The sequence below is a fragment of the Mycteria americana genome, chromosome 8 (assembly GCF_035582795.1).
Source record: "Mycteria americana isolate JAX WOST 10 ecotype Jacksonville Zoo and Gardens chromosome 8, USCA_MyAme_1.0, whole genome shotgun sequence".
Lineage (NCBI taxonomy): Eukaryota > Metazoa > Chordata > Aves > Ciconiiformes > Ciconiidae > Mycteria > Mycteria americana.
Window position 1 is genome coordinate 8,681,389 of NC_134372.1, and position 27,928 is coordinate 8,709,316.

The window sequence follows — 27,928 nt, forward strand, 5'->3', positions numbered from 1 at the left end:
TCATCCTTTCTAACAATAAATTGCTTGTCACGAAACTCGATGGGGACCAACTACAGTCAGTTAACTATGCACTTGAGAAAAATAATTGGAATGCAAAATGCAATGGCTCACAGCAATCTCCAAAACATCCTGGCTCCTTGGATTTCCATCCAGTGGGCTCTGCCTTGCTGCAGCTTGGCATTGTTCAATGTCCTTTCTGCTCCTCTCTTTCACTTGCTGATGCTAATTGCTGTGTTATTTTATAAACCTTGTTCAAACTTAAATACAAGAGTCTTGAGCAGTCTGGCTGGATTGAACTATTGTGTCTGCATCTTTTCAGCCCTGCCAGTGATGCTTGAAATAAAAAAGAGTTAGATTTTAACCAGGTTTGCTATTAGAACAGAAACAAGGATCAACTGGTTACTGGTCTCACTTAGGGAATTCTCTCATCTGACACTGGTGCTTAAGCATTATTGGCCACTTCATATTAATAGCTGTAGAAATGAAAGTTAAGTGTCATCATCCTTGTTATACAGAGGCAGAAGTCCTGGACCCAGTGAGAAGTGACTTGTTAAGATTGCTCAGGAAAATAAGTGCCAAACCAGAAATTTAATCTCCACCTGGGGATTATTTAAAATTCTCATTGCTGCCACAGAAACAGGAGAAGGCCCTGTACAGAGAAAAACAATGGAGATGTGGGTATACTTCAGGATTTATATTTCTGTTACTTTTCTATGGTCACAGATACGTGTGCTCCCACAGGCTGGCCTGCATCCTGTACCCTCCCTTGAACAGCGAGTCACGAGAGCCCTCCGTGGATCCCAACACCACTTATCTTTGGAAAGGGAGGTAAGGTGCCAAATCAAGACCTGACCCCAGGTCTGAATCTGGGTTAAAAACTCCTGTCAGGGATCCAGTGAGCCCCCCAGCCTCAGGCAGCTGGAGGTAGCGGGCTGTTGGGCAGATGAGTTATACCTGGTCAACTGAAGGATCCCAAAATCTTTGCTGAGCATCCCTGGGGCCACCTAAATGCATCACCCCATTCCCAGCAAAACTCTGGAGACTCTTAGACTGGGCAAAGGCACTGAAGCAGGAATGCGCCGCAGCGGGACCCTGTGCCCCCACCAACCCACACCTGCAAACCCAGGGCTGAGACAGCCCAGGCTCCCCACAAGCACCTGGGAAATCTAAGCTCAGTCCAGCACAAGCCCAGCAGCCTGGCCAGCCTGAGCCTGCTCAGCAGCGGGATCTTTTCCATCACATAAGAAAACATCTCCTGCAGAAAACAGAGGAATGAGAGCTTATCTCCGAGATATGTCATCTCCCTGTGCCACCTTCAGCTCAGTGTTATCGTGGAGTTGCCAGGGGACTCTGACCTTTGTGGGAAATGTTAAATCATTGCAGCTTTCATATTGTTTAATTTTCCTCATTGATTAGTTTCCATCTCCCTGAAGGCAAGAGGATTTGACTGAGAGCCAGAGCTCAGCAGTACCCAGTGCTGTGGGTGGTATTGAGCTTTCGAGAGAGAGAAAGCTGACAAAATAAAATGCAGCGAATGACTTTCAAAAATAAAGACAAGAAAACGAATGACTTTCAGAATGGATGTTTTTCCTGACCTGGACTAAAATCTCACTACTGTTTCCATAAAGCTTTAACTCCCAGAGACAGACGAACATTGACAGCTTATTTCAACTCCAAACCATGGATTTCATTTGTTGCAGCTACAGAAATGTCATGTGGGCCTGGTTGGTTTTTTGTTTGGTTTGGTTTGGTTTGGTTTTTTTGCCAAGAATTGGCTGTATTTGCTGTGCCCCCCCAAGAGCAGGCTTGCGGGTGCACCAGCCACGTGTCCTCGCCAATGATCCGGGACGCCGGGGGCACGATGCTGTGTGCCAGCTCCCCACCTCGCCACCCTCTCGTGGACAGGACTTCCAAGTCCAGCCTCGAGCAGGCAGGAGGAGGAAGAGCTGCCTGTTCAGGCGGCACAAGTAGAGCTGCTGCTGGGGAAAAGGCCAGCAGAAGCAGGGTGCAGAGCTCGGGGGAGGCAGTTTTTCACTGAGGGGGGCCCAGCGCAGCTCCCACGAGGATGTCCTGCTTCTCTAGACCCAGAGCATCCGTCCTCACATAAATCCACCCCTGTGCCAGACGTGCAGAATGAAGCAGAGCCGCTGAGTAAGGAGGGGACCCGTTGTTACAGCCTGTGTAATTGCCTTGAAGCTCGTTTTGAGGAACCATAAGCAGTAATCTCCCTCTTAATAGAATAGCCAAGAATAGCCATGTCTGGGCAGCTCTTGCTACTTGATTAATCTCATCTCGGCGCCAGCCTCCCTCTCCCAAAGCTTCTTCCACAAAGCCCTGACTCGCCTCTTTCCACTGAGTCATGCACAGGACAGATCCCTCAACTCCCAGGCTGTTTCTTCAGTCTCATTATATTTTTAAAGCCTGGGCTGGTACTTTTCCTCCCGCCGTGTCCAGCCAAGTATATGTTGGGATCTGGTTTGTGAAGTCAGGTTTTGCATCTCCTGCCAGGAATCCCAGTAACAGCCTCCAAAGGGGATCTGGTGCTCAGCACATCCCGTGCCATGCTGGCCGTGCCACAGCTTTTGGCATCGGCAGAGGAGGAGCCTTGTTGCAGCAGCCGGTGCGGGGGAACACACCGCTCTCTTCTGCCCAGTCATTCCCTCCCTGGTCCCAAGTTTCTGGGGTCTCCGGCATTTTCAAACGGTTGTTACACCTCCCCAGACTGCCTCCCTCCTGCTCTCCCCTTCCGCCGGCTCCTCTGCTGCTCCTCTGCGGTTCATTAACAGGGACCTCCGCCCATGAGGCTGCAGAATCGCTGCCCTTGCTTCTGCCAACAAGTATCAGAGACATGGAAAGAAAAAAAAATAAAACCAGGAAGAAAACATAAAGCCAAAGAGTCGTCATTGCTTTTGTTGTTTTTAAGGGGTTTGTGCTATCCCATGTCAGCTTAGGTGAGGCCAATATAATAATGGCAGTAGATAATGGAGAAATACCGAGTATTGAGAAGGAGTTTCAAATTAATCTCAGCTTTATTTATTTATTTTTAAGTACAGCAGTGCACCTCCTAGCTCCCTTATCTTTTTGGGTGCACCTGGAACTGTGAAAGCTTTAAACTTGCAAATCCAAAGCTTAAACGGGGTAAATAGTTTTGCTTCAAACACTCCAGAATGCTTAAAAAAAAAAAAAAAAGAAAAGGGAGAAAAATCGTGCTCTATATTTGGCCTTTGGATTTGTTGCGTGAGCAGAAGAGGAAGGTTTGGGGGAGCTTATGGATTTGTACAGGAGCTGAAAAGCCCGTGCCTGCTTAGCAGCCTTCATTGCAACGCACGCAGAAAGGAGAGAGCCGCTCTTCTTGCCTGCCAGCGTGAGCCCCAGCACTGCCCGTCCATCCGTGCTGAAGGGTCCTGCTGCAACATGGGTGCTGGGCATGGATTTCCCCCAACTCTACTCAGTGCCTTTAAAAATTGCTTTTTAAGCATCTCTTTTCCCATCTCAGAATAAAACTTGCCTTCCTCCTACTGCAGTTATTTGTGGAAGCTTTATAAAGTGTCCAGGAAAGAGAATCATTTTCCCCCTTCACTCCTGGGCCCTTCAAAATTAAAAAAAAAAAAATTAATCGTCTTCCTAGAAAAACAGTAGTGATGTCAGTGTGCCTGAGTGATGTCAGGACATGGAGTCAGTCCAGTAACTAACCCCAGAAGGATCCCCACGGGTCTCTGCTCCAAAGGAGCCTGCAAGCGGCAGAGCAGGGAGCTGTGCCCTGCCAGCAGCGCCGGAGGTGCTGTCAGCAGAGGATGCTCCGCCAGCGCAGATTTTCATCCCACCGCTAAAGAGTTCTGACAGCCTAATGACACCGCCTGCATCCCTTGCTGTGGAAATACACTCCAGTCGCATTGTCCATGGCATTTCTACGCTGCAGAACGTGCAGCCAGGGGCACCAGCGAAGGGGTTCTGACCTTGAGGCAAAGCCTGGCCAGAGGGATGAGGACAGCTTAAGCCATTTGCCAGAGGCAGACAAAGGGGGACAGACCAAATCCCATCTCTCTGATATAAATAAGATTTCTAACCCATTGGGAGCACGACAGAGTGAGTCTGTCAGCAGCGGGGCATTTCCCACTGCTTGGGGCTGTCCACCATGGGATGTTATAACCCGTTGGTCTGACCTAGGAACGAAGAATGGGATTTTCCCAGGATTTGGGGTACATCATGCCTGACTCCTCAAGGTTTAACTTTTGACCAGGATCTTGCAAGCTCTCTAGGGTTGGAAAGAGGATTTATGCTACACGGTCCATCTTTTAGCTATTTGCAGCAAAACAGGGCACTGCATATAAGAAAAAGAAGAGCCGCAGCAGCAATTCACTGACCCATGAATAAAATTTGATGAGGAGATGCCTCCATTCAGTCCTGGCTACTTTTTCCATTTACACCACACTCCCCAAAGTACCTGGTGGTTGGTCGTGAACAGTGAGCAGATCTGCCCAGAGGACAGAGCTCAGGTGGACTCGAGTTTGATGTGAGTGAGAAACCGTAATGTAAGGGGGTTTAAGGTTAAAACCCCTGTTTTTAAGGTATCTTTTGGAGTTCAAGAGCAGGTTAATCTGCCTGTAGAGTCAGATCCATTTCCCAGCTTTTCTTGAGAAGAAAAGACAAGGGTCCACATGCTTTCTGCAGGCTCAAAAAGCAAGGAGCCAGAGAGAGCTTCCCATCTATTCATATTAATTGTATTTCTTTCCAGTCCTGACTTTTTCAGCACTCCCCAGTTTGAGCTCCTCATTTTTCAGTGTTTGGGGCTAGCTGGCAGGTTTTCAGTTTCCATCAGTGGAGTAAAGCGGATGGTTACCCCCAAGTGCCTGAGAGCACCCAGAAGAGCCGGGGGAAGTCTGGAGGAGGGAGCAGGACGGCACTGTCCTTGCAAGCAGAGAGAATGAAGAGGGACAGCCACACCACGATGCAGCCCTACCTGCTGCTTTTCAGTAATCACCCAATTTAGCTGTTTTTTTCCCCTCTCTCTTCTTTTTCACTATTAAGATTTATGGGGAGGAAGGTGCCCAGCTGCACCTGAGCGCAATAAACCTCTTGCAGCTGGTAAAAACCGACAAGCTATTCTTCCAGCTTGTTAGCAGTCAGGAAGATGGAAGGAAGTGGGAGGAATCAAGAGGGTGAAGTTTTCTAATGCCTCACTCGTCACTGCCGAACCCAGCGCTATTTATGGTGCAATTATCACTGCAGACAGACTCCTTTATCATCCAGCCAATATTCTGGGTAGAAATCCTATTGCAGCCCAGCCACTCCATATATCATCTGGGCGCAGGCAACGGCCAGGTGAAGAGGTTCGCTTGCAGAAAACACATCTGCCAGACACTGCTTGTCCCTGGCATCCCTGCCCACCCTATATTTATGACCAAGGAGGAGGCTGACATCCTTCTGCGCTCCCAACAGTGCCCAGCGCAGCGGGAGGAGGCGAGGACAGCGTAGGGCTGTTCTGCACAGCAATGCCAATGGGGGCTTCCCGTGGAAACCTGCTCCTGTTGGGGCACGAGGGACGGTTTTTTACTAGTAACATGAACACAGAGCCAGCAACAAGTCTGCTGGACTGAGGATGGCTCAGGGCAGCAGGGAAGGGAGAGGGATCTGCAGAGAAGTGACAGGATGTGAGTTTTGAATTCCCTGTGGTTTCATAAATGAGCCACAAGGCAGGAGAGGGGGAATGAAGCGCCTTACACCCTGGCCGTGTCTCTGAACAGCAGGTTGCCTGGGTCTCTGCATAGCTCCACAGCTCTGGTGCACCCTCCCCACCTCCTGCCTGGCCCCATCGCCCGGGCTGGTGCTGAAAGCATCATCCTCAAGGAGTCACCTTGGGTGGGAAGTGCAGCTCTGCAGACTGAAATTTGATTTTTTTTTCTTTTTTCTCTTCCCAAAGTTCCTTTTTCTCTAGAGAGGAAAACTGTGCCTTTCTCCTTACTTTGTGCTGAAATCCCTCCTGAAGTTTGTCTGCGCTTCCCCACGGGGCTAGAGGGTCTTGGAACAAACTCCCACGCAGCCCACTCCTCTGGCTGGTTTGGGACAAGACCAGAGCAGATTGGCTCAGGGACAACACCAGTGAAGCCAGGTTTCCTCTTAAATACCTATCTGGAAAAAGACTGCGGTGTAGATTCTCTAGTGTCTAATAAGGGTTGAGCATCCCCTTCCCCTCCCCATTGGCAGATGCATTTCTCTTTTTCATTGCCTGTTTTTACAGACCTCATCAGGACCTCATTATATCTGGAAGCCTATTCCCCTGTGTCAAACGTGGGTGGTACTGGGCAGCTGCTAGTGAGAACCAGCAAGAATGCACACAAGGCTGCTGAGTCACATAGCCTAATTTTCCTGGAGAATCGGACTAAACTCCCACCCACGTTGCTGTTTCCACTGCCAGGGCAGAGCTGAGATGCGCCCTGGTCTCCACTCCACCATCTCCCCTTTATCTTTCATTGCAGAGAGCCGGGCTGCATTTATTAAGGGATGAGCCTTAATACTTGCAAGGAGTGAAATTCTTGAGGCAGAGGAGCTAAAATAACCATTGCTCACATTTCCTGTTTACCTTCTAATTGTTGCTGACTCCCGCCTTTTCACGTTCCTGGTGCTTGAAAAGGGAAGAACAGATCTAGGCAATGTAATTTAATACCCCAAACATATTGGCTTAATTGCAATCCCCATAAGCCAGCCACACAAAACTCTAAACAAATTCGATTAATTTATTTCAATTTGCACAAGTCTCCCTCTCAGACTGTAATTAATGGAGGGAAACAATTAAGGTAAACACAGCACAGCTGAGAGAGCTGTCCTTGCTAAAAGTCACATTTTATTTTAATAATGTTGTATTTATATAAGTTCCACGCTTTTAACAAGTTTCCCATTTCCTCAATGTTTAATCAGTCCTGTAAATATTTTGCCTGGGCTGAAACAGTTTTGTGAAATCAGAAATCAACAGGGAGGACACGGGGCAGGGAGATACTGAATCACCAGTGGGTGCCTGGGGGGACACGGGCTGTGGGCAGACACTCAGGCAAGGGGCCAGTGTGTATATATATATATATGGCCCTATATAATCTCCCTCTCTCCACAAGCTGGCACGCTCCAACTGAGTATTGGCGATGGCTTGCTTTGCTGAGGTTTGCTTTAGCTGGGCGGTAGTGCCCTACACCCTGGGAGACCTCACTGAGCGGGCAGTGCCCATCGCTCTCACCCGCTGCAGCCAACATCTCCCCATTCCCAGCTGCCATCTCCGACTCTTACAATCCTACACAACTGGACTGAAGCTAATTGGTGTTCATTAAGACTTTGATAGCCCCCAAGAGAGCCCTTAGCATCAGTGATGGCTCTCTGCATTACTGTGCCGTCCAGGGACATGGTCTCACCTGGACCCTGCCATGGCAGGGGCTGGGCAGAGCAGTGCTGGGGGTAATCCTGCACCCCCCATCCTGTGCCCAGGTCTGTCGCTGTCATGGGACTGGGGACAGTCACACACTGGGGGTTCATTCCTCCTCCAGGTGCTGAAATCCCCCCCTCCGAGGGGCTGAAAGGTGGCTCTGAATCAGACAGTGTGGGAGGGCTGGGAGGCAGCCCCATGCAGCTGCCCCAAATCCAGGGCTCCCTGGCTGCAGGTTGGCAGCATCGCTGATGTGATGGGCCCAAATGGGTTTTATAATCCCTGTAGGAAAAGGTGTAAATGACCCATGGTCATGCTAAGACACCTCCACCTGATGTATCTTCCCAGGTTTCCTGCTCCTGCTTGGATCAGGGCTTGGCTTTGCACGGCTCCTGTGTGCAGCACAGCCTAGGGACGTGCCAGCGAGGCATGTCCAAAATGCCGCTGAACGGGAGGCAAAGGCATTTGTCCAGCTGCCGCTTGATGTCTGCTCCAGGTCGCCTTCAGCACATGTCCACAATCACCCTGCTCTGCCTCACACAGGACAGAGACTGATTTCACGCCAGGCACAGCCTGGGTGGAGGAAGCGATGGGGCCGTTTCTTCAGGGGGACAGGCAGGTCCCACTCTAACTGCTCCAGCAGCGGCTTTTGAGTCACTTTTTTCATCACTCGTCATTCTCCGTCTTTGAATACATCCTGTGGGTGAGTTTTCTAAAAAGAGACGGCACATCTGTCTTCATTGCTTTCCTTTATTTTCTTTGCACAAGCAGGAACAATATGATCCGTCTTTCATTGCACCAACTGCTATTGCTAAAGGATGGGAAAAAATTAGGTGCTGGTTTTCTCCCTTTTCTTTCCGCCTTCATTAACCTTAACATGTACTGTACTCCTCTTCCAGCACGAGCGTGGCCTTGCTAGAGAAGAAGATCTTAGCTCGAACAATCTCGTGTTGATTTTCCGCTATCTCAAGTACCGGCTGGTCTAATTAGTTTGGAAATGAGCCATTTGTTAAAGAAAGACAAGGCGCAGCCTGACACCTGCTCTATTAATTACTTGCCTCTTTAGCTAATTGCTTGCCCACACTATTACGTGAGGGAAGTTGTCACCGATGTCTCGAGTTGAAGGTGCTGAACGGGAAGGGAGGAAATAGTGCTGTTGGAGAGGAGGTCGGGGGAGCTGGAGGATGTGTTTTGGCATGGTGGGAGTGGGGCCAGTGCTAGTTCTGGTTTACACCTCCCCAGGGATGTAAAATCCAGGTGCAGGATACGTCCCAGCATCCACAGAGGTGGGGGCTGGATGCAGTGGTAAGAGGGACCCATTTGGAGAGTGGTCCCCTGACTACTAGGGATGTTGTCGGGTGACCCTGGGCAACACATTGCCTCTTCCCACCCCCGGTTCCTGCCTGTAAAATCCAGAGAAGGATACAGATGTCCATTTGAAAAGCTCCAATGACGAGTGTTATATAAAGGCCAGAAATCATTACTAGTTATTGTTGGGATGCGCAGGGGAGGAGTGCACGTGGAGATGGAAAAATACAGGGAGGAAACAGATCTGAGCAGCAGAAAGCAAAGCACGGCAGTGCAGGCAGGATGGAGCTCCTGTGCTGCAGGGTCAGGCGGCTCATCTCCCCTCGGACCCAGAGTGCCTCCGAGGAGCAGAGACGGACCCATCTCTCCATGGCTCTGGCTGCTGATATGGGGGTGAAGTTGCCATGCATGCTACCACTGAGCCTGGGGCAGAGAGGCTGGAGGTGCCCGTAGCTGCCAGCCCCAGCCATGCCAGGCAGGACCAGATTTGGCCTCTCCATGGGCTTGTCACAGAGGATGAGGTGAAGCAGGAGCCCTTGGAGCTGGGGAAGGAGCCACTCCTGGCTGCCCTGGGTCCTCTGTGTCCCCACAGACAGAGTCAGGCCACAGCAGCCTGGGTCCAAAAGCTGCCCAAAATGGACCGTGAAGAGTAGAGCATCTCAGGAGGGGATGGTTTCGTGGGAGCCAGTAATGAGCCCAACATCCACCTCACAGTCTCACCTGATGGTGGGGATGCTGGGGTTCCCTCACCCAGGTAGACATCTGGGGCAGGGTTGGGAGAGTGGCAGTGTGGATGTGGCCAGGTCCCTCCCAGCTGCCCCCATCCAGATCCCAACTGCTCAGTGAAGCTATCTGTCATCCCAGTGGGCTGTGAGATGCCATGTCTGCTTTTGCAAGGGGTCGTGGGACACCATGATGTCCCAGTTGTGTACTGGGACAAGAAGTTGCCTCATCTCCCACCTTTGAGCCATGACCAGCAGGGTGGCCAGAGGAGGATGGGGAGGAGGACACTCCCCAACTGCCCCAGTCCCCTGCTCCAGTCCCAAGAGAGCAAACAAGACCTTGCTGGCCAGAGTGGAGAAAGGATCTCCCAGGACAGACCCTGTGCACCTGGGAAAGAGGAGGTGGCCACAAGTGATGCACTGCCCCGGTCCCCAGCTTCACTTCTGTGCTGATGGAGAGCTCAGGGCAGCCCAGCCCTACTCGCTGTGCGGGGCCAGGGCTGAGAGTGGGGCTGCTTTTGGGGCTGGGGGTGAGAAAAGCATGGCCAAGGCTCTGGCAGCGGCTGATGCTGCACGTCCCCTCTGCTGTGCCTTCCTCCTCATCCGCACTCAGCCTCTTCCTGACATCTAGTGGGAGCAGGGCAACACGGCAAAGGGATCCGGTGCCAGCTCCAGACTCCCAGACACAGAGCTATGTGCTAGCCGCCCGGCCAGGCACAAGGCCTGGGCTGCCAGAGTCACCAAAGGGGCTGGCATTGGCCGCAGCACAGAGCTGGGCTTCACCAGGACATGGCTGTTTCTGTAGAGAATTGCTGGGGGCGAAATTCAAGGTATAATTCCTCATGGAGCCAGTTATTAATGGCCTGACAGAGATCCTGCTCTGAGGCATGGGACCTTTTTAGGTTTATCCACCATCTCAGACCACTTGAGCCCTCTCCCTCTTTTCTACAGTTGTTCCAGGTTCCCAGGCAGGGTGCAAAGCGGAGCTGGGCAGAGAAAGTTCCCTTCTTGCCCTTGGTTTTGGATGGCACATTTGGGAGGTAGAGGGTGGGAGCAAGAGACAGTTGAGAGCTGTCCCAGCAGGACATCCCCGTGCTTGGGGTTGAAGACTGTCCCCTCTCCATCCAGAGCCACCCTCTCATTTTAGAGCCCGTGCGTGTCTCCTCATTGTCACTCATCCCTAATGCCAGCTGCCAAAAGTAAACCTGCTCCCGGCTCGCAGCCCTCTGCCCATGGTTGCAAAGGCAGGACAGGGGCAGATGCTCTCCACAGCATTCAAGGGACAGACACCCTCCAGGGTCATCCCACACTGGTCAGCATCTCTACCAGACTGGTCTCCTGGTTCCCATCCTTCCCCAAAGCTCTTAGCTGCAATGACAGGCAGGAGCTAGTCCTTCCTGCCTTGTTTCACATGCTCACTTCCTGCAAGCAAAACCACCTTATTTTTTTCCCTTGTTGCCATCTACCTTTGCTGGACTGTGTTCAATGTGTCTGTCTAGCTTGGTGTCTGAAGGTCAGGGTGTCACCTCTCCACACATCGCCAAATCTCCCTGGTGATGCCCAAGCACTTTCATCAATGAGCGGCTAAAAGTTAAACACCAGCAACAAAACAACAACAACAACAAAGGTCTTTATTTCAATGACTAGGAAGAAAATTTAATTCAAAGAGTGAAGATACTAATACAAATCCCAAAGGTGCTCCAAGCAAACCAGAGCGATTTGCACGAGTCCCTTCCCAAAGCAGCCAGGCAGATGTGGCTCTGGTCCCCAGCTCCCCCGCAGCGTGGATGTGGTGCAGACCCACGCTTCTCCCCTGCATCCCTCCATGCCATTCCCTTGCTGTAGGAACCTGCAGCAGCCCAGGGAGCTCCCACAGCTGGGGAACAGGCAACTCGGGGGGTAGGTGAGGGGCTCAGGGTGGGGGGCTCACTGGGTGAGCTCACATTGACCCTGCGGAAAAGAAAGGCACTTCCCAAACTTCAGTGGCATCCTGCCACCTGCATGCACCTGCCCCGGGACTGCGAGGCACCCCTCCATCACCTGCCCACCCCAATCCGACACCCCGAGGACATAGCCCCTTGGGGGAGTCATGGTGCCCCAGAGAGAGCAGCAAAGTGGGGTAGGACATGGCTCAAAGGTAGCGGAGCAAATCCAGCTTTGAGTTGTCCTCAGCTGCCTTGTGCTCACTGTGGTCCCTGGGGAGCAAGCCCGCAGCTCCCCTGACTGTTGCTCTGGTGAGGCACTTTGCTGGAGAGGAGGAATCAAGACCTCCTACTGCTAGAGAGAGCAGGACAGGGAAAGGTGGTGGCCCTGGGCAGGGACCTCTCCAGAGCTGTGTCCAGAGCCTCCTGCCCCAGGCTCAGCCCAGCAACACATGCAGTAAGGAGCATTGCAGCCCCAGCCTGATTTTCTCTCCTACACGCATGTCCAACAGCCCACTGAGCCCCTAGATGAGGTGCAGAGCCTTTCAGAAAAGCAGGGATCAAATTCTGGATGTAATGTTAATCCAATGGCTAAGTGGGTGTCACTTCTCAAATTCAACCCAAAGCCACTGAAATTATGGCTGGGAGACAAAAATCCCAAACCTTCGGGATTTCTATGGAGGAAAGCCTGGTTTGTCCAAGGGGATCGTCTTTTCCCTGCGTTTAGAGACAAGCAGCAGCCAGGCACTTGCAGACAGGCACTTGCTCCCTGACACGGGCCTCACAGCCCCCGTCACCAGTCCTACCCCCTCCTCGCCTCTCCAGAGGTTCAGCTCCCTTTGACTTCACTCTGTGCTCTTTTGGGGGATCCTGAACTGTTCTGGGTCCCAAGCACAAGGATCCAGCCTCAGCTCAGATCCCGATTTTCTCCTGAGGAGGCAGAAAGTTCACAAGAAACACTGAACACGGGAAAATTGCACTAGTCAAGGAGCAGAAATTCTCACAAAACCACTTCCAGGCTTAACTCCCTCGCGCCGTCAGCTCCTTCCAGCCCCCAGGTCTGACCCTGCAACCTGAACCCAACCAGCCTTTGGGCGGGGGGAAAAGCACCAACGCTGCCAAATCCCCCGCTTCCCAGGGCACTTCACGGCAGCGGAGCCGGCAGTCGGGGAAGTGGCCAGCAGCCTCCAGCACAGCTCCAGCCCGGGGAAGTAGCCGGTGAGCTCGGCACAGTGAACACAGCAGAGCACCGAGCAGAGTCGGGGGAAGAGGACATCCGGACCTGGGCGCATTCAGAGAGCAGCTTCTCCTTGCCGTGTGGCCATGGAGTTGGTTAGAAGCAGGACCATGAGTTTCAGATTGTTTAATTTAACCTTTCTTCTCGTTCGAATAGAAATTAAGTCAAAGTCGTAAGCGGAGGCAGAGCCATCAGCTCCCAAGGGTGGGGAAGCCGTCGGGACCTCTCTGCCTCCCAGTGTCATTTTCCCCAAGCCTCTAAATCTGCTGCATCGAGCAGGACCATCTACCAGAAACCCCTACATTGTCCTTCAAAGCAGAAGAGCCAAAACCAAGGCGATCCTGGCACTCAGTCCTCTGCCCTAAGGAGAATCCTCCTTAGCGCCGAAGCAGCTCAGCAAGTGATTTTGGTTCCCGAGACGGAACCCAGCTTTCCATCCCGGTCCCCCCTCCAGCGGCACAGCACGGCCGTGTCACCGAGCAGCTCCCGGAGGCAGCGTGGACGGTGTAGTGTCACTGCCGGTGTGGCACCGGCCCCACCGAGCCGGGCAGAGGGTGCCCAGCTCATCGCTGAGGTCACTTTTGGTGGGGCTCAAACCACACGCAAAACCACGAAGCAACACGTAGAGAAACCCAAGGGGGCGGAGGTCTCCCCTGCGGAGAGGCCAGGGACCGGGGGGCTCAGACACGGCCCCGGGGGCTGCGCTCGGGCAGCGGGTGCCCGGCTGGGGGCTGCTGCAGCAGGGCGGCGAGGATGCGCTGCAGCTGGGTGAGGCGGGCACGCAGGGAGGTGGTGGAGAAGAGGTTCAGCTGGTAGGACGGGTCAAGGGGCAGGATGGAGATGAGCCACCAGCACCACGTTGGGCCGTCTGCCGAAGCCTGGAGGGGAGAGAGGGAGAGACTCCCACGTCAGGAACTGCAAGGTGAATGCGTGGTCTTTGGGCAGCGTCGCTGATGGGAGACATTTGCTCTTGTCAGGGCAGCAATGCCAGCTTTGGCTAAGGTACTCCTCTGATCGGCCCCTTTGTCTGTCCAGGCTCAAAATTGCTGGCTAAACTAAATTAATTTCCAGACAAGCATTCCCCAGGGAGTCTCCAGACACAGATTTAACTGGGAAAAAGTCTATACTAAAGAGACAAAGAAATACTTTGTGCATTTCCTTGTTTAAGGCAATGCTTTTTGTAAACATGGGCCAAATCCTGTGTGGTCGGTGTTTTTTGGGGCATTTGCCTTATCATCACGCAAAGAGGTGAGGTGGAGGCCAGGCAGGTACAACCGCTGGGCAGTGCTTTTGTAAACCAGCTTTTTTAAAACCTGAGCCAAACTAAGAGGGAAATGCTCGATTCGGCTGAAGGAGGATGAATCGTTTTGTAATTTGAGCACAGCATTGATGCGACTGCTGGCCAGGACAGCCTTAGCCTGGGACAAGCCAGCAAGAGCATATTTGTAACAATCCAGGCAGGAAACACTTTCTTAAAGGAGTGAGAACTACGTTTGGGGCTTTTTTTTTTTCCTTTCTCTCCATAATCTGAATTTGTCAGAGCACCTTAATAAGCAAATTAGATCCTGCCCTCCTAGCTCCTCTCCTCTGGCCAGCTATGGCTGTCTCAAAGGAACACGATGAGAAAGGAGACTGCAGACTCACTAAGCTGTGGGGTTCATTTCTTTGCCCATTTGTTTTTTTTTTTTCCCCAAGTGCTTTCAAATCCAGGCAGTTCAGTTTCTTGGTTGTCATTTAGGGAAAGTCCAGGAAAGCTTTTAAAAATCAGTGGTCAGTTTCCAAGAACAGTTTAAAACCATAAAGAAACATTAAACAGTTTTAACAAACAAGCCCTACCATATCTCTGAGTGAGAGGTGCCATAACCAGTACCGGGAGTGAAAAACAGGGTTTGTTTTGCTCATCTTGGTGGGGAGCCGAGCAGGGAGGCAGGATGGTCAGCCCAGGAACGGCGCTGCTTCAGCGGCTCTCTTGGTACCCTCTCTATTTAGAGCATCCCTTCCCTCGGGGCATTACCTGGATGTCCTCTTCCTTCTCCGGCAGCGGTCCATGCTGCATCAAAATGTGCCTGGAGGCAAGGTCTCCATGCTCACAGAACCGCTGAGCCAAGCGGTAGGTGCTTTCGTGCAGGCACTGCAGCTCCTGCAGCTCCTCCCCGGCCACCTGCGTGAAGGGAAGAGGAATGCAGAAGGTGTCCATGGGGAGGCTCTGTCCCCCCGCAGCGGGGGCTTTTGAGCACCCCTGCCCTCACCTTCTTGTCCTCCAGGTACTCGATGTCGGCAGTGTTGTAACCATCCCTGTGTCCGCGTCTCAGCACCCGGAACCGCCTCCTGCCGATGGTGTCCACCAGGGACCTCCCGTCCGCCAGCAGCTCTATCTGCCGAATCTCCAGCATGCAGCCATAGTCAGCAAAACTGGAGGGAGCCAGGGAGAGAAAAGAGGAGCTGAGCTGGGATACCAGTGGTGGGAGAGCTGCTTCTCCTGAAGGCACCAACTCCAAGGAGGAAAAGGCCCAGGAACACGCTGGCTGGGAGGGGGCAAATTCAGAGATTCATTCAACTCTGTTGAGTTACCACTTGCTGCTAAGAGGACAGGGAATAGCAAGCACACTGCCCACGCTCCCTTGGATTTGCCTTATACCAAAATGACTTGGGTCCTCATACTGCCCTGATGTCCAGCGGTCCTGAAGACACCATCCATTGCAGAGACATCCTCCCAAAGCCCAGAAAATGTTATTTATCTCATTTCACTTGAACAGGACTGGAGCACAGGGAGGATATGTCATGTAAATACAGGTATTTAACAGAGTACTTGGATTAGGAGCCTGGAGGCTGAGCCCACCTGAGCTCTGGAGGTGCCACCAGGAACATAAGGATGGCCACACTGCACCAAACAAAAGCCCATTTAGCCCAGCGTCCTCGCGTAGCTTGTTAAGGACAGAGCATGAGAAATATGGCCATTTGAAAGTGCTCACTAAGAGAAGCTGGAGGACGTGGCCAGGGAACCACACAGCTCAGAAAAGTCCTGAGCCAGAAGCTGTTCCCAGACCGTCATATTTAACAGCCACCACTGGCTCTGCCCAGCTCCAGCCCTGGCCCCCTTCCTTGCCTGGCCGGTGCGATGCTGGGAGGCAGCGAGATCCCATTTCACTCTGCTGTGTGGGGAACACACCACCTCCCTGCTGATTTTATCTGCGGGGTGTAGTGGGATAGGAAATTGCACCTTGTTCCTCCTCTCTGAACTGCTTGGGATTTTAGACATTTGGGGCTGGGGCAGAGGGGCAAATCAGCCAGGGCAGAGGGAAGCCGCCTTGCCCAGGAGCTCACCTTTTCCCATGCTCGTATATACACATGCCGAACCTCCTCGTGCCCGTCTCCTGGCACCGCCGGATCATGAGGCGGTAGCGAGGTTCGAAGACATGCAGAGGGCAGGCGATGCCTGGGAAGGACATCGTGCATACGAAGATGGGGATGTTCTTGGTCAGGCTGAGGGACAGGAGGAGAGACCACTATGAAACCTCCTGGAGCAAATCCCATCCCAAGGGCTCTGCATCAGCTGCTCCCCCAAACCAGATGTGTCTTTTACCCCAAGAAGTGATGCTCCAGCACAGAGCAACACCAAAGCTTCCACTTGGCTCACCAAGAGCCCAAGGACAGACTCTGCCCACAAAACAGCTCCTTGAAGAGATGCTCCCTCATCCCCCGGTGCCCCATGGGGCACGTCCACACCCACCCAGCACTGCTGTGATGTGGTCCTAGAAGTGGGATAGAAATCACTTGAGCAGAACCAAGCCAGAGCAATGGTATGTGGTGTGGGCAGCCCCCTCGGAGTCCCTCCTGGGCCCCGTGCACACACGTACGCACACATGCACGCACACGCATGCTGGAACAGGTCCCTGCTTACTTGGAGAGCTCTGCCATCTCAGCCCGGTGCAGCTCCCGGCGCTCGGCCAGCTGTGCGGGGAAGGTGGCCAGCATGATGTCCTGCAGCAGCACAGTAGGGCTGTAGCTTCCAGCCTTCAGGTACTGAAAGAAATTAGACCCAGAAATAGGTTGGAGAAGAGCAGGGGTGGAGCCCTAAGGCCCTGCTGGGCTCTGAATCACGCTCACTTTTATTGGAGCTGAAGGTAATTTTAGATCAGAGAAAGTCAGGAATAAAACCTATCAGGGGATGTCGAGCCATACAGCAGGACAGGATGTCAGCTCCACCGAGACCTCCAGATGCGGCTCAGACCCAGGGCCCGTCCAAGGCAGCATCCTGTCTCTGACAGTGATGCAGTCCTTGTATGACAACCTAATTTCCCTGACGGTCTCATCCAAATCCCTTTTCATTAAACATTAAATCAAATCTCCAGGCTAGCAGGTTTTCCATCCATTTCCATTTTTAAAAGTAATTAGCATTCGCTTCTTTCTTTCTCTCTTTCTCTCTACCTCTCAGTCCTGTTTACAATCTCACTAAATCGCTGTGGCATCTTGTGGAAATGAATCTCTTGGTCTTAATTATCATCTGTCTGGTCATTCCCACGTGAGTGGAGCTGACACTGCCGTGCCAGGGAGCCGCAAACACGTGAACACTGCACCTTCCCACCCCAGCCCTGGGCACACTGCTGGCAGCCGGAGCCGGTCCCTTGGGCTCCCTCCCGTGGGACGTGTGCCCTCACCTCTCTCAGGCTCTGTTTGCAGAGAGGGCAGTTGGGCCGGTGGTCCAGGCAACGTTCAAGGCACTCCTTGCAGAAGGTGTGCCCGCACGGCGTTGTCACCGGCTCGAAGAACATCCTGTAAAGGGACCAAAGTCAATGGACCGCAGAGAGCAACTCGGGGGAAGGAGCGCAGGTAAGCCCAGTAGAGAGAGATTTAACAGAGCCTCTGTTCACAGGGCTGGGTGCCCTCAAAACTGTCATTCCCCAGGCCTGGCTCAGCACTCTGCTTTGCAAACCCCGGCTTTGCAAACCTCAGTCCCACAGCGGGGGAGTCCCACAAAGCACTCAGGGACTTGCAGAGGCCCAGGCTGGTGCTGCAAGGGTCAAGCAGGTCAGGGTGGGCAAAGCCATGGGTACAGCTTCTGGCTATCCCCAGCCTTGTACCTGCATCTTCCTTGAATCACCTTGCTGAGAGCAAGCAATGTTGCTTCCAGCAGGAACAAGGCATTCCCCGTGTCCCCTCCCACCGTTTCAAGGGAAATCTGCTGCCTTCACCAGCCTTCTACGCTGAAGACAGCGATGCTGCAGGGATGCGACACCATGGAAAGATATCTCTTGCAATGTCTTCCAAGCCCTGGCAGCCCATGGCTATGAAGCTCACCTTCACTAAAGCTGCATTGGCTAAGCTTTGCTCATAACTCCTGTTAATTAAATGTAAAGGTTCCTAACTGGCTTATTCCTTTAATTAGAAGTCTGGGCTCAGACTGTTGGACTTGCACAATGATGTAAGATGAGAACCGTCCCAGGCCTGAGCACTGCTCCCCATCCCTGCAGGGTCCCCGTGGACCCCATCAGTCCACATATGGCACCCCCTGGTCCTGGCAGGGCTGCCGTTCCCCAGATACCCACAGTGGTCTGTAGCCCAAAAGGCAGCAACGGGAAAGTGCCACCTTCTCCCCTGCTCCAAGAGCAGAGCCGGCAGCAAGCACTCAGGTTGCTCACAGGTAGCTCCAGGATCAGAAATTAAACGAAGGTCTCGGGAAAGCCCTGCTCAGCACTGAGCCCTGACTCCTCCTGAACATTATGTTTCCCTGCTCTCAGAAGAGACCTAAATTTGCCTAATTCAGATCAGATACAGCCTTGCTCTCTCTCTCCCCCATGCCATGCCCAGACCTGGAAAAAGCTGCCATACAGGAGATCTTGACCATCTTGCACGTCTGGTGGTGCAACACCCACCCCTCTGCCAGCAGCCACTTGCACAACTGCTCAAGGTCCTGGGACACGCAAGGAATGACAGCCTGGTTTCAGCATGCCCTCTGGCAGCACCCAGACCTTCCCCAGCCCTGAGTCAGAAGGCAGACAGGGGCTCTACCCGGTCCCCTCTTCCATCTCCAGGCACAGAGCTCAGAAGTGCTCCCCTCTGGGTTTGCATTACCCCCGTTGCTGACGGTATTTCCCTGGGGCAACACCTTCCTGTTCCAGCCCGCAGTTTCAAAGGGCAACCACCGCTTTCAGTCTTTGACCCCACTGAACATCCCCCACCTCCGCTTCGATGTCCCAGGCGATACAGACCTAACGATGCTGCGCCCTGAGACAGGGCAATCTGAGCTCTTACAGCCGGGCAGAGCAAAGCATGCCCCTGTCCTCCCCTCTTGTCTGTTATCTCTACTGAAACCTGCGTTTCAGCAGTACTTGAGACTGAATTTGCTATTAAGATGTGAAGAAAGATCCACACTAGGAAAGAAAACCCAGCAGGCACTAATTCTTCATCCTAAAAGCTCTCCCACCGGAGAACTCACCGCATGCAGAGGGAACACTCCAAGTCAGACACGCTCAGCAGCTCCCCGAGGCATGTCTGGGTACACTTTGCTGCTGCTGTTTCCTCTTCGTTATCTAGTGGCAAAAGAGAAGGAAAGAGAAGACGACCCCCCATTTCAATCCTGAAAATCAGTCTTTGCTTTTTGACCTTGTTCTGAGGTGTAAGTAGTTAACTGCTACACCAAGTGCTTTGAAGGTTAAAACAAAACCGCTAGGAAATGTGACATAAACTCCCCTATTAACCCATCCATGTTCATCCATAGCTTTTCCATCAGTGGGTCTCATGGTACTTGGTAGCGGAAGGTGGTATCTCCCTACCTCCTTTTGCAGGCAGGGAAACTGAGGCACTGGGAGGTGAAGCGGCCTAAGAAGCTCCCAGATGGACGTCTCTGGAGACCTGCCACAAGCCATCATCACTGCTTTATGCAAACCCACATACGTGGAAGCCAGCTGGCTGGACGCTGATGGCAAGTTAATGCCAATGGAGGTGCCGCTTCCCCCAGCGCATGACACGCTGTGTCCCTCGCAAGGGAATGTAAGTTCCGATCTAAAACCCGTGGGAACCAAAGGAAGCTTCTCCCTGGCTCCACACAGAGAACAAGCAATGTCTGGCTTTAGCAAGAACTTTTCACCAAGTGACACCCAAAGGTCTGGTGTACCTTTGCCAGCTCAACACAGGAAGATCGGATCCTCCTCACATGCATGAGAAGCAGCAAACGTGCTGGCCAGAGCTGCCCCATCAGGTGTCCCTGGGATCTCTGCTTGCTGAGCTGGCACACAGCGCAAACACTAAGTTTTCAGTGCCAAAATGGATTTTAAACAATTATTTTGTATGAGATGAGATTTTGGTACCTTTGACAACACTCACCTACCAACTGCCAACCCTGCCCCTCTGCCGAAGTCTCCGGTTCCTGCCATCGCCCCAGCTCAGAAAGGGTGGCTGTCCCCTGGCCGTGCTCAGATGCAACGTCCCCTCTGCCATCCACTGATTCTCCCTCCTGATCCTAGACACAACAAAGATCAAATCAAGCCCAAAACCTCTTCTCCCTTGGAATACACTGCCCCATCCACCCCACTGAGCCTGATGGTACCAGTTTTTCCGGTGTGTTGGTGTATATTAACTTCTTGCATCTGCAGGACAGCAGGAGAGCGTGGCCTTCACAGACAACCCTGCTTATCTCATGGTTAAAAAACGGGTTTACTCTGTCCAGATGTACCACCTGGTATTTGGGTGTATCTGAGCCCATTTTCTCTGATTTCCCCCTCTCCCCAAACCTGCCAAATTTGTCTATAGAAGGCAAAGAGCAAAAGATGAGCTTTCCTTAATAGCTGCTAATGGTCTGAACTGTTCTCAAATGTGGTTTTTGGATGAAAAAAAAAACATTTAAACTGACATTTTCTTTTTTTTTTTTTTTCCTGAATGTAGTATGACTTGGGTGTTTTAAACACAATGAGAGTCTAAAATCTTACCAGAAATATTGCAGAACTGGGAGAGGAATGGAGACAGAAAGAGCCCCCCCTGTTTTCCCAGTCTCCACAGCATTAGCTCTGATGGTGTCTCTGCTCTCCCACCCTCCACCACCTGCAGCTTCTCATCCCAGCACGCAACCACATACACATGGCTATGGTTCTGCACAGCCTCCCTTATCACACCTCCTTTCCCATCATTGGAAAGCCCCAGTTTGAGATGTCCCAGAGGGACATTAAGTCCCATCACAGACTCAGATTGTTGCAGGCTCTCTCACCTGAGCTCGTGCAGAAGACGATGGGAACGCAGGGCTCCCTCCATCGACCTGGGGACCAGTCAAGCCCTGGTGACCATCACCCGGGCGTGCAGCAGCTGCATGTGGCTGAGAAGCATCCTCCCGCGTGAGGATCTGCAAGGAGAAAGTGGGGCTCAGGGGGGTCTGGGAGAAGGAAGCAGGGAGGTGGGTGGGCTGCCAGGCTCCCTGCTTCCCCAAAGCAGCTTCCTGCTCGCTGCAGGGCACGTTGGGGTTACTTGTTTCAGCACTGGCTGAGCTCTCTGTCAAACAAATGCCTTAGCAGCATGTAAGGAAGAAAGAAGCACAAGGCAGCGAACAAAATGGTGTATTTTAACATGTGGGACCCATGGTCTCCATCACCCACAAAGAGCAGGAAGGGAGTGAGCTGTGGAGGGTACAAGGTTGTTCGCCATTCCCCTGCCCTTTCCCTCCTGGGGTCAAGTGTCCATTCATGGCATGAAGTCCCCATGCTGGGGACGCTGTCAGAGGCTCCACCGGTGACGGTGATTCTGGTACACAGGTGGGTGCTGGCCTGAAATCATCTGCAGAAAAGACACTGACTCTCCAGTGGCAGCTTTCAGCTGGCTGCTTTGCTTTGGGTGACTACTGATGCTGCCTCGAAGTCCACCTCGTGCCATGTCAGCATCTAAACCCTGCAAAACCTGAGACTTGAAGATATGGACTGAAGAAGGGGAGTTTTCTTCACAGGTGAACCTGCATCAGAGCGATGCAGGGAAGGGTCTTGGACCAGGACCTGACTCCACTTGATTCTAGTGCTGGCCAGAGCAGCATGATCATGATGGACGTGAGTTCCTCAGAGGACAAGGGCATCTCCCTGTGTGATGTGAGGGCACAGGACCCCGCCACGGTACTGCCCACACACCTTCTCCATCTCTCTCCGAGCAGGGTGGAAATTGGGACTGAGCATCAGGCAGTGCTCCCATGCCAGCAGGGCTTCGGCTCTCTGTCCCATCTCCAGAAGCACCTTCCCTTTCCTGAAGAAGCCCTGCAGAGCAGAAAAACCTGCGGTGACTACGAGACAGTGACCAGCTGAGCACATGCCCCTTCAGCTCCCATACGAGCCCCGAGGGAATCTTCCTCCAGCCTCCTGCCTGCTCCCATCCCAGGCCAAAGCACCCAGACACATCGCTGCTCCCATGCTCAGACTCGTCCTTTTTGCCCACCAGGTCCACCCACAGCCAGGTACCCATAAAACTCTTCCAAAATGCAGCAGTTGCAAAAGCCAAGCAAACAAACCCTACAGAGACCTAGAGAAGGAGTCAAGGGCTTCTGCTTTTGAAGCTGCAAAAGTATTGCCAATGAGTGCTTCACAAATCAGCAAGTGAGCTCCCAGGGCTGATTTCTTCAAGGGCAGCTCAGCCTCTGGCCAACACTTCCCCGAGCCCCCAGCTGCGATCCTGCGCACCAGCACACCTATGTGCCCTCACCACCTGCACGCCAGCAAGGAGGAACGCGGTGCCGGACCTCTCCCGTTAGTGCAACGCAGCACTTGCAGCCTGGATTTCCAGCTTAATGGATTTGGGAAGTATATTTCTGAGCAGGATGAATCCAATGGCTAGAAGAATTCAGGAAAGGGGGAATGCCCCCATACAGTAAGATTTGGCTCCAAGCATAGCCGGCCGATAGGGCCTCCCCTCCGCTCACCTCATGATCTCCAGGCTCAGCCCTGCACACAGCGTCCAGGTCCTCCAGCGCCTGCGGGTGCTGCCCCAGCGCCACGAACACCTCTGCCCGGCACAGCCGCAGGGAGCTGGCGTCCGGGGCTGGAAAGAGAAATGTCGTCACTCGTGCGATGAGTCCATGCACGGTGAGGCAGCGGGGCTGGATGAGGCCAGGGAGACCCTGCCGCAGCGGGATGGCCCCTGCATCACTGCCTCGTGTTGAACACAGCCAGCTCCTGCATTCCTCTTTGGCAGGAGTCGCTGGCCTCATAAGTCTCAGCAAGGAAGTTATTTTCCCTAAATATCTGTTTTTAAACTCTTTGAGGCTCTTCCCTTTGTTTTTCCCCATCTCCCCCAAATGCACTCGGCCAAGGGGCCCCACCACTGCCTTGGGGCTCAGCCACGCTGGAATCTGGGCTCTCATGCATCCTTTTGGGATGCAGCAAAAAGGCTGTACCGTACACGTACTCCCTACAGGGGCTGTTGCCACGGGAGTCTCTGCGATGTGATTCACCCAGCAGAGCCACAATAACACGTTACCAAACAAGCCTGCAGCGGCAGAGACCTGCGATCCCAAAACACCAGGGAGCCTCCCGGACCCACCTGGCTGCCACCGCTCTCCCGGGGCAGAGGAGAAAGGGGGGGTGCAAGGATCTGCCCCCACCATGTGGCTTGGGGTTTCCAAGTATGAAGAAAGGCTGAGATTTCCCAAGACAGAGGAAGGGAACTAGGCATCCAGTTCCTCGTCAGGAAGATGTTACTGATGCGATCTCAGTGGCGGGGGGGCAGAGCTCCTGCAGGTGCTGCTGGCTATGACACCCCAAGCATCACAGTGCTGGGCACCCTGCATACTCCTAAATAACATGCAGTAAGACCCTCTTCTCTCCTGTCTCAGGGAAACCCCATAAAGACCTTCCTTTCTACCAGCATAGCCAGCAGGGGAATTGGGGTGGGGGATGTCAGGGAGTACGAGCGAGCAGCACCTCGAAAGCCCACACAGTGTGGCTCATGGAGTAACCAGGCATGGTTATGTTTATAGGTTTGAACTGTGGAGGATTCCCCGACCCACCCCGCTACATCACAGCTTGCCGCGGAGGTGACCTACATCCATCGCACTGCTGGCTTTCCAGCTAAGGCAACGGGTCCATGCACCCAGCCCTGTGGCCCACCCCCAGTGCTGACCATCACCAGCAGGATGCTGGCTCTGAAGCCAAACCCGCATCATAAATTAAGTACCATTTGCAGGCACTGGCACTGCATTTACTGTGGCAAAAGGCTGGCAGCACCACCTTGCTGAAGGGCCAGCCACTCCTACTGGGGCCAGCTGGGTCCAGGGGGCTGGGCAGCAGCCGACCAGCGGTCATCAGGAGACATCATTGCTGATGATGTCTCCTGCACTCCCAACGCCAGCAGCCTTTCTTCCTGTCCCAGTTCAAACACGGTGCTGATTCAGCTCTACCAGCGAACTGTAGGTCTGGATTAGCAGCCCCATGACAGCAGGGTGCAGGAAGCCAGCGTCTGCCCGCACCCCTGCCTGCCTACGCTGTCACCATGCCCAGGCACCCACCAGTCTGCCCAGGTGCTCACCACATCTTATCATGGGGGAGGAAGCTCTGCCATGGCTATCACCTCCTTTTGTCCCCATGCCCAGTGCAGAGCACAGGGAGACCTTGCTCTCTGCCTGGGGCTCAAGGTGCCACCGCAACCCGGAGGACAGCAGAGAGACCAGCTCCAGCCACTCCTGCACCAAGGCTGCACTGGCCATGCTGAGCTGTGCAGCAGAGCAACACCTGATCCCTCGGGCTTATTTTCATTTATAATGTTAGCCAGGACCTTAGCGCTCAAGTCAGGAAACGTGGGAACTTGCTGCTCGGTACCCCGTCCCGCAACCACACATCCAGAGATGAAATATTCCAGCCCCTAACAACAGGTAGAGATGAACAAATGGGTACAAAGTCTAGAGGCTTATTTTCCACGTAGGCAAAGCCATTTGAACATTTGCACAGCCCAGCAATAAAGCGACTGATTTGGTGAAAGCAGGATGTGTAAAATGGGGCTATGAATTCTGCATTTCTCTTCTGCTGCAGCTATTTTTGATCTATGATATCATTAGACATTAGGGACGCAAGCCAGCTGGCAGCCCCAGCAGCTGATGAGTGACTGACAGCGCTCCGCAGCCTCCCAGCTCCAGGCATGTAGGGAGGCCTCCTGTGTTACGCATTACAGTGCGTTTTTTTTGTTCACTTAGAAAACAGAAGATAAAAAGTTGACAATTTATTTTCTCCCAAGGGAAGAGAGCTACTCTGTAGGCTGCGCTGAGTGGGGCTCTGCAAGCTGGCCCATCGTGCAACGCTGAACCACAAAAAAAACATTCTCGTGGGTTGAACATTTATCAGTGGTTATGTTTGAAAGCGCAGGGGAGCCCGTAAGAAGTTGTGCAGCCTGAAAGCAGGCTGCAGGAGTTGGAAAACACATCCCAAAAGCACCACCCACATGGCTCAGCCCGAGCAGCACCAGCAAGCGGAGGTTTACGGGAGCTGCGGCTGTGATTGCAATTTCCTTGTTGCCCTAAGCCAGACTTCCCCTGTCCTTCAGGGAATGGAGCGTGCAGGGAAGACCAAGGACAGAGCTTGCAATGTTTCCTCTTTATACTCACAGAGGCTTTTTTAAAAGAGATATATAATTGTACACCCCAATCAGACAAAGTCTGGCAATAAGGCAAACAGCACTAGAGAACTGTGCACATGCATTTGTGTTGAAAGACGGCTGCGCAGGGTATGAGACGGACGCCTCGGGAGGTTGCATAAAGGGACCTGCTTTCTGCTGCCAACACCAGGATCGGCCAGCCCACTCAGCCCTTTGGTTCCAGGCATACCCTGAACCTCTGGCACTTGTCTCGCAGCGGGCGATGAATAAGTGTCTGCGCCGCGGGAGGAGAGCTGACTGCTGTCATAGAAACGCCGGTGGAGAAAGGACTTTCTGCCTCTGCCACCCCAACCCCCTTCCAATCACATTGTATAACCCCTTTTATTTAAGCATTACTCTCCAAGAAATCCACTTACAGCCACACATTAAAGCAGATCAGCCCCTCTGGGCCCGATCCTAACCCTGCAGGCAAATATCTCGCCGGAGCCGGTTGCAGAAGGGGTCCGGGGGGGGGGACACACGACACCCTGCCCTGTGCCGTAGGGCTGGTGCAGGAGCTCAGCCAAGACTGTGTCCTCGCCAGGCTCTGGGGGAGAGGACGTGTCTGTCCCAGACTGGAAAAGTCCCAACCACTTTACATAATGGGCACCCCCCCAGGCAGAGCTCTTCTTCTGACCTTGAAATATGCCGGGCGGCAAGATGCGAGAAGCTGTTTGTGGCTCTTTCCTCTCCGGCTGCTTGCTAACGCCAGAAGCATGTGGCCGATGGGGCGCAGGCTGTGCACCCTGCCCTGCCTGCGGCCCTGGCAGCCGGGATGAGCTGCAGGGCTTCCCGGCCACCCGCCCCCTCCCATCACCCCGGGACACCTGCGGACACGGGAGAAATGCCTAGCAGCTGGAGCCCCCCTCCCTATCCCCACCAGCCCTGCCTTTCCAACGCTTCCAGCTTCCCAGGTCTCCCAGCTCTGGACCACGCAGGCTCGGAGGGCACTGCGGTGCTGGGACAAAGTGACCCACGTTGGTACCCACCTGTCCAACAGCACAGCCTGCGCGTCCTCGTCTCAGCTGTAGGGCTGGCTCCTCGCACCCAGCATCCGCACCCCCCAACCCGCCCCACCAGCCCCTCGGGCCCGGTGGTGCTTACCCAGCTCGACCCCCTTCTGAGCCATCCTCAGTGCTTCCCGCAAGTCCCCACGGGTGAGACGGTCCCGGACGCGGGCTGCCAGCCAAGCCAGCCGGCTCTCCCGCTCCACGCATTTCTCCAGGAGGCCACAGAGCACCACGTTGCACCTCGCCGCCCCGACGCCCAGCAGCTTCAGCCTCTCCTGGCACAGGGGGCAGCGGGAGGGCACGGCCCCCCTGAGGCACGGCTTGCAGAACGAGTGACCGCAGGACACGGTCACCGGCTCCCAGAGGAGGAGGAGGCAGGAGGGGCAGCGCAGCATGTCCAAGCCCCCGCTCCCGGGGCCGAGGGGCTGCCGGGCGGGGCTCCCCCCGCGGGACGAGGAGGACGGGCTGGGGGGGCCGCGGCTCATGGCAGCAGTGGCAGGCGGCGAGCGGGAGCTGTCCCTAGGGCCGGCGGTGCCCGCACAGCCCGGCCGCCGCCGGGTCCCCGACGCGCATTGCCCCGCTCCGCTCCGCTCCGCTCCGTCCGGCTCAGCCCATGCTCCCTGCGGCTCCCGCCCCGCCCCGCCCGGCCCGGCGGAGCGCGGCGGCTCCCGGCACGGCGCGTCCCGGCCCGCCGGGGCAAGACCGCCCCGAGCCGAACCGGCGGGGGGGCGACGGCGGCGGAGCTGCCGCGGCCGCCATTGGCTGCCGCCGCCGCCGCGCTGCGCCGCCCCGCCCCGCCCCGGCCGCGTTTCGTAACGGCGGCGGCGGTACCGGCGGGCCCGGGGCCGGGCGCCCCGGCGTGGGGTCGGGCGCGGGCTGCTGAGCAGCGCCCCGGGCGTGTTGGGGGGCTCCGGTGCCGATTCCCCGGAGCCGGGACGCGGGGGTGTCGGGGGGCTCCGGAGGAGTGCGGGGTACAAGTCGGGGCGGTCGAGTGCGAAGCCGTGCGGGGGGTGCTGGAGAACTCTCCGGACCAGCTGGGGCGCAGGGTCCCCGGGGGGGATCTGGGACACTGAAGTGGGACCAGGGCGCAAAGTGTTGGGGGATGTTTTGGGGTGTCCCAGAGTGGGGCCAGGGCACTTTGGAGCCATCCCATGGGCTGCCTGAGGTATGAGGGGTGTTGCGGAGCAGGGCTGGGGCACAAGGCCTGGGGGACACGGTGCTCCGGGATGGAGCCAGGAGGGCGGGATACTCCAGAGTGGCTGGGGCACGGGCTACCTGGGGTGCTCAGGAGCAGCCCGGGGTGCCTGAGCTCGCTGAGGCTCTCCAGAGCGGGAATGGGGTGCAGGGTGTTGCGGTGCTCCCGAGCAGCCAGGGCTGTTGAGCCTGGGGCGTATCAAGTGCCCCTTTGCAGACCCCACCATGCAGACCTGGCATGGCAGAATGTTTTGGGGGAAGGAGTGTCCCTCCAAAGTAGATGGGAAACTGCATCTCCCCCAGATGCTCTACTTACCCAGAACTGAACCAGTTCAGACCCTATTTGGGGAAGGTCTCCCACTCACAGATGAATCCCCAGGATGGGTTCTGTGTCCCAAGGGAGATGCATCCCCTCGCCACGCAGCCATACAGCGAGGAGCCAGCAGCTCTTGCATAGCAGGTGCTGGGAAAAACAGCTGAAATCTGGCAACCCTGGAGCTTAGTAGAGCAGACTTTATATAAAGTCTGATATAAGGATCAGA

General features: G+C 54.3%; 1 protein-coding gene across 1 annotated transcript; it reads right to left on the bottom strand.

The window, feature by feature from the left end:
* Positions 1-11,052: 11,052 nt before the first annotated feature.
* On the bottom strand, positions 11,053-26,931 carry LOC142413503 (LON peptidase N-terminal domain and RING finger protein 1-like). The gene is made up of 12 exons (XM_075509711.1): positions 26,287-26,931; positions 22,481-22,599; positions 21,699-21,821; positions 20,798-20,929; positions 19,921-20,056; positions 19,034-19,127; positions 17,256-17,370; positions 16,499-16,620; positions 15,922-16,080; positions 14,847-15,009; positions 14,612-14,758; positions 11,053-13,475 (listed from the first exon to the last, which is right to left on the bottom strand). The coding sequence occupies exons 1-12, from the start codon at positions 26,675-26,677 to the stop codon at positions 13,278-13,280; spliced, it is 1,899 nt and encodes a 632-aa protein (XP_075365826.1). The 5' UTR covers positions 26,678-26,931; the 3' UTR covers positions 11,053-13,277.
* Between the last annotated feature and the right edge of the window lie 997 nt (positions 26,932-27,928).

Excerpts from the sequence above, each read along its gene's own strand:
- LOC142413503 (XM_075509711.1), bottom strand. The coding sequence starts at position 26,677 with ATGAGCCGCGGCCCCCCCAGCCCGTCCTCCTCGTCCCGCGGGGGGAGC. Across the intron at positions 17,371-19,033 it reads GAGTGTTCCCTCTGCATGCG|GATGTTCTTCGAGCCGGTGA; the intron begins GTGAGTTCTCCG and ends GTCCCTTTACAG. Across the intron at positions 16,081-16,498 it reads GAGATGGCAGAGCTCTCCAA|CCTGACCAAGAACATCCCCA; the intron begins GTAAGCAGGGAC and ends CCTGTCCCTCAG.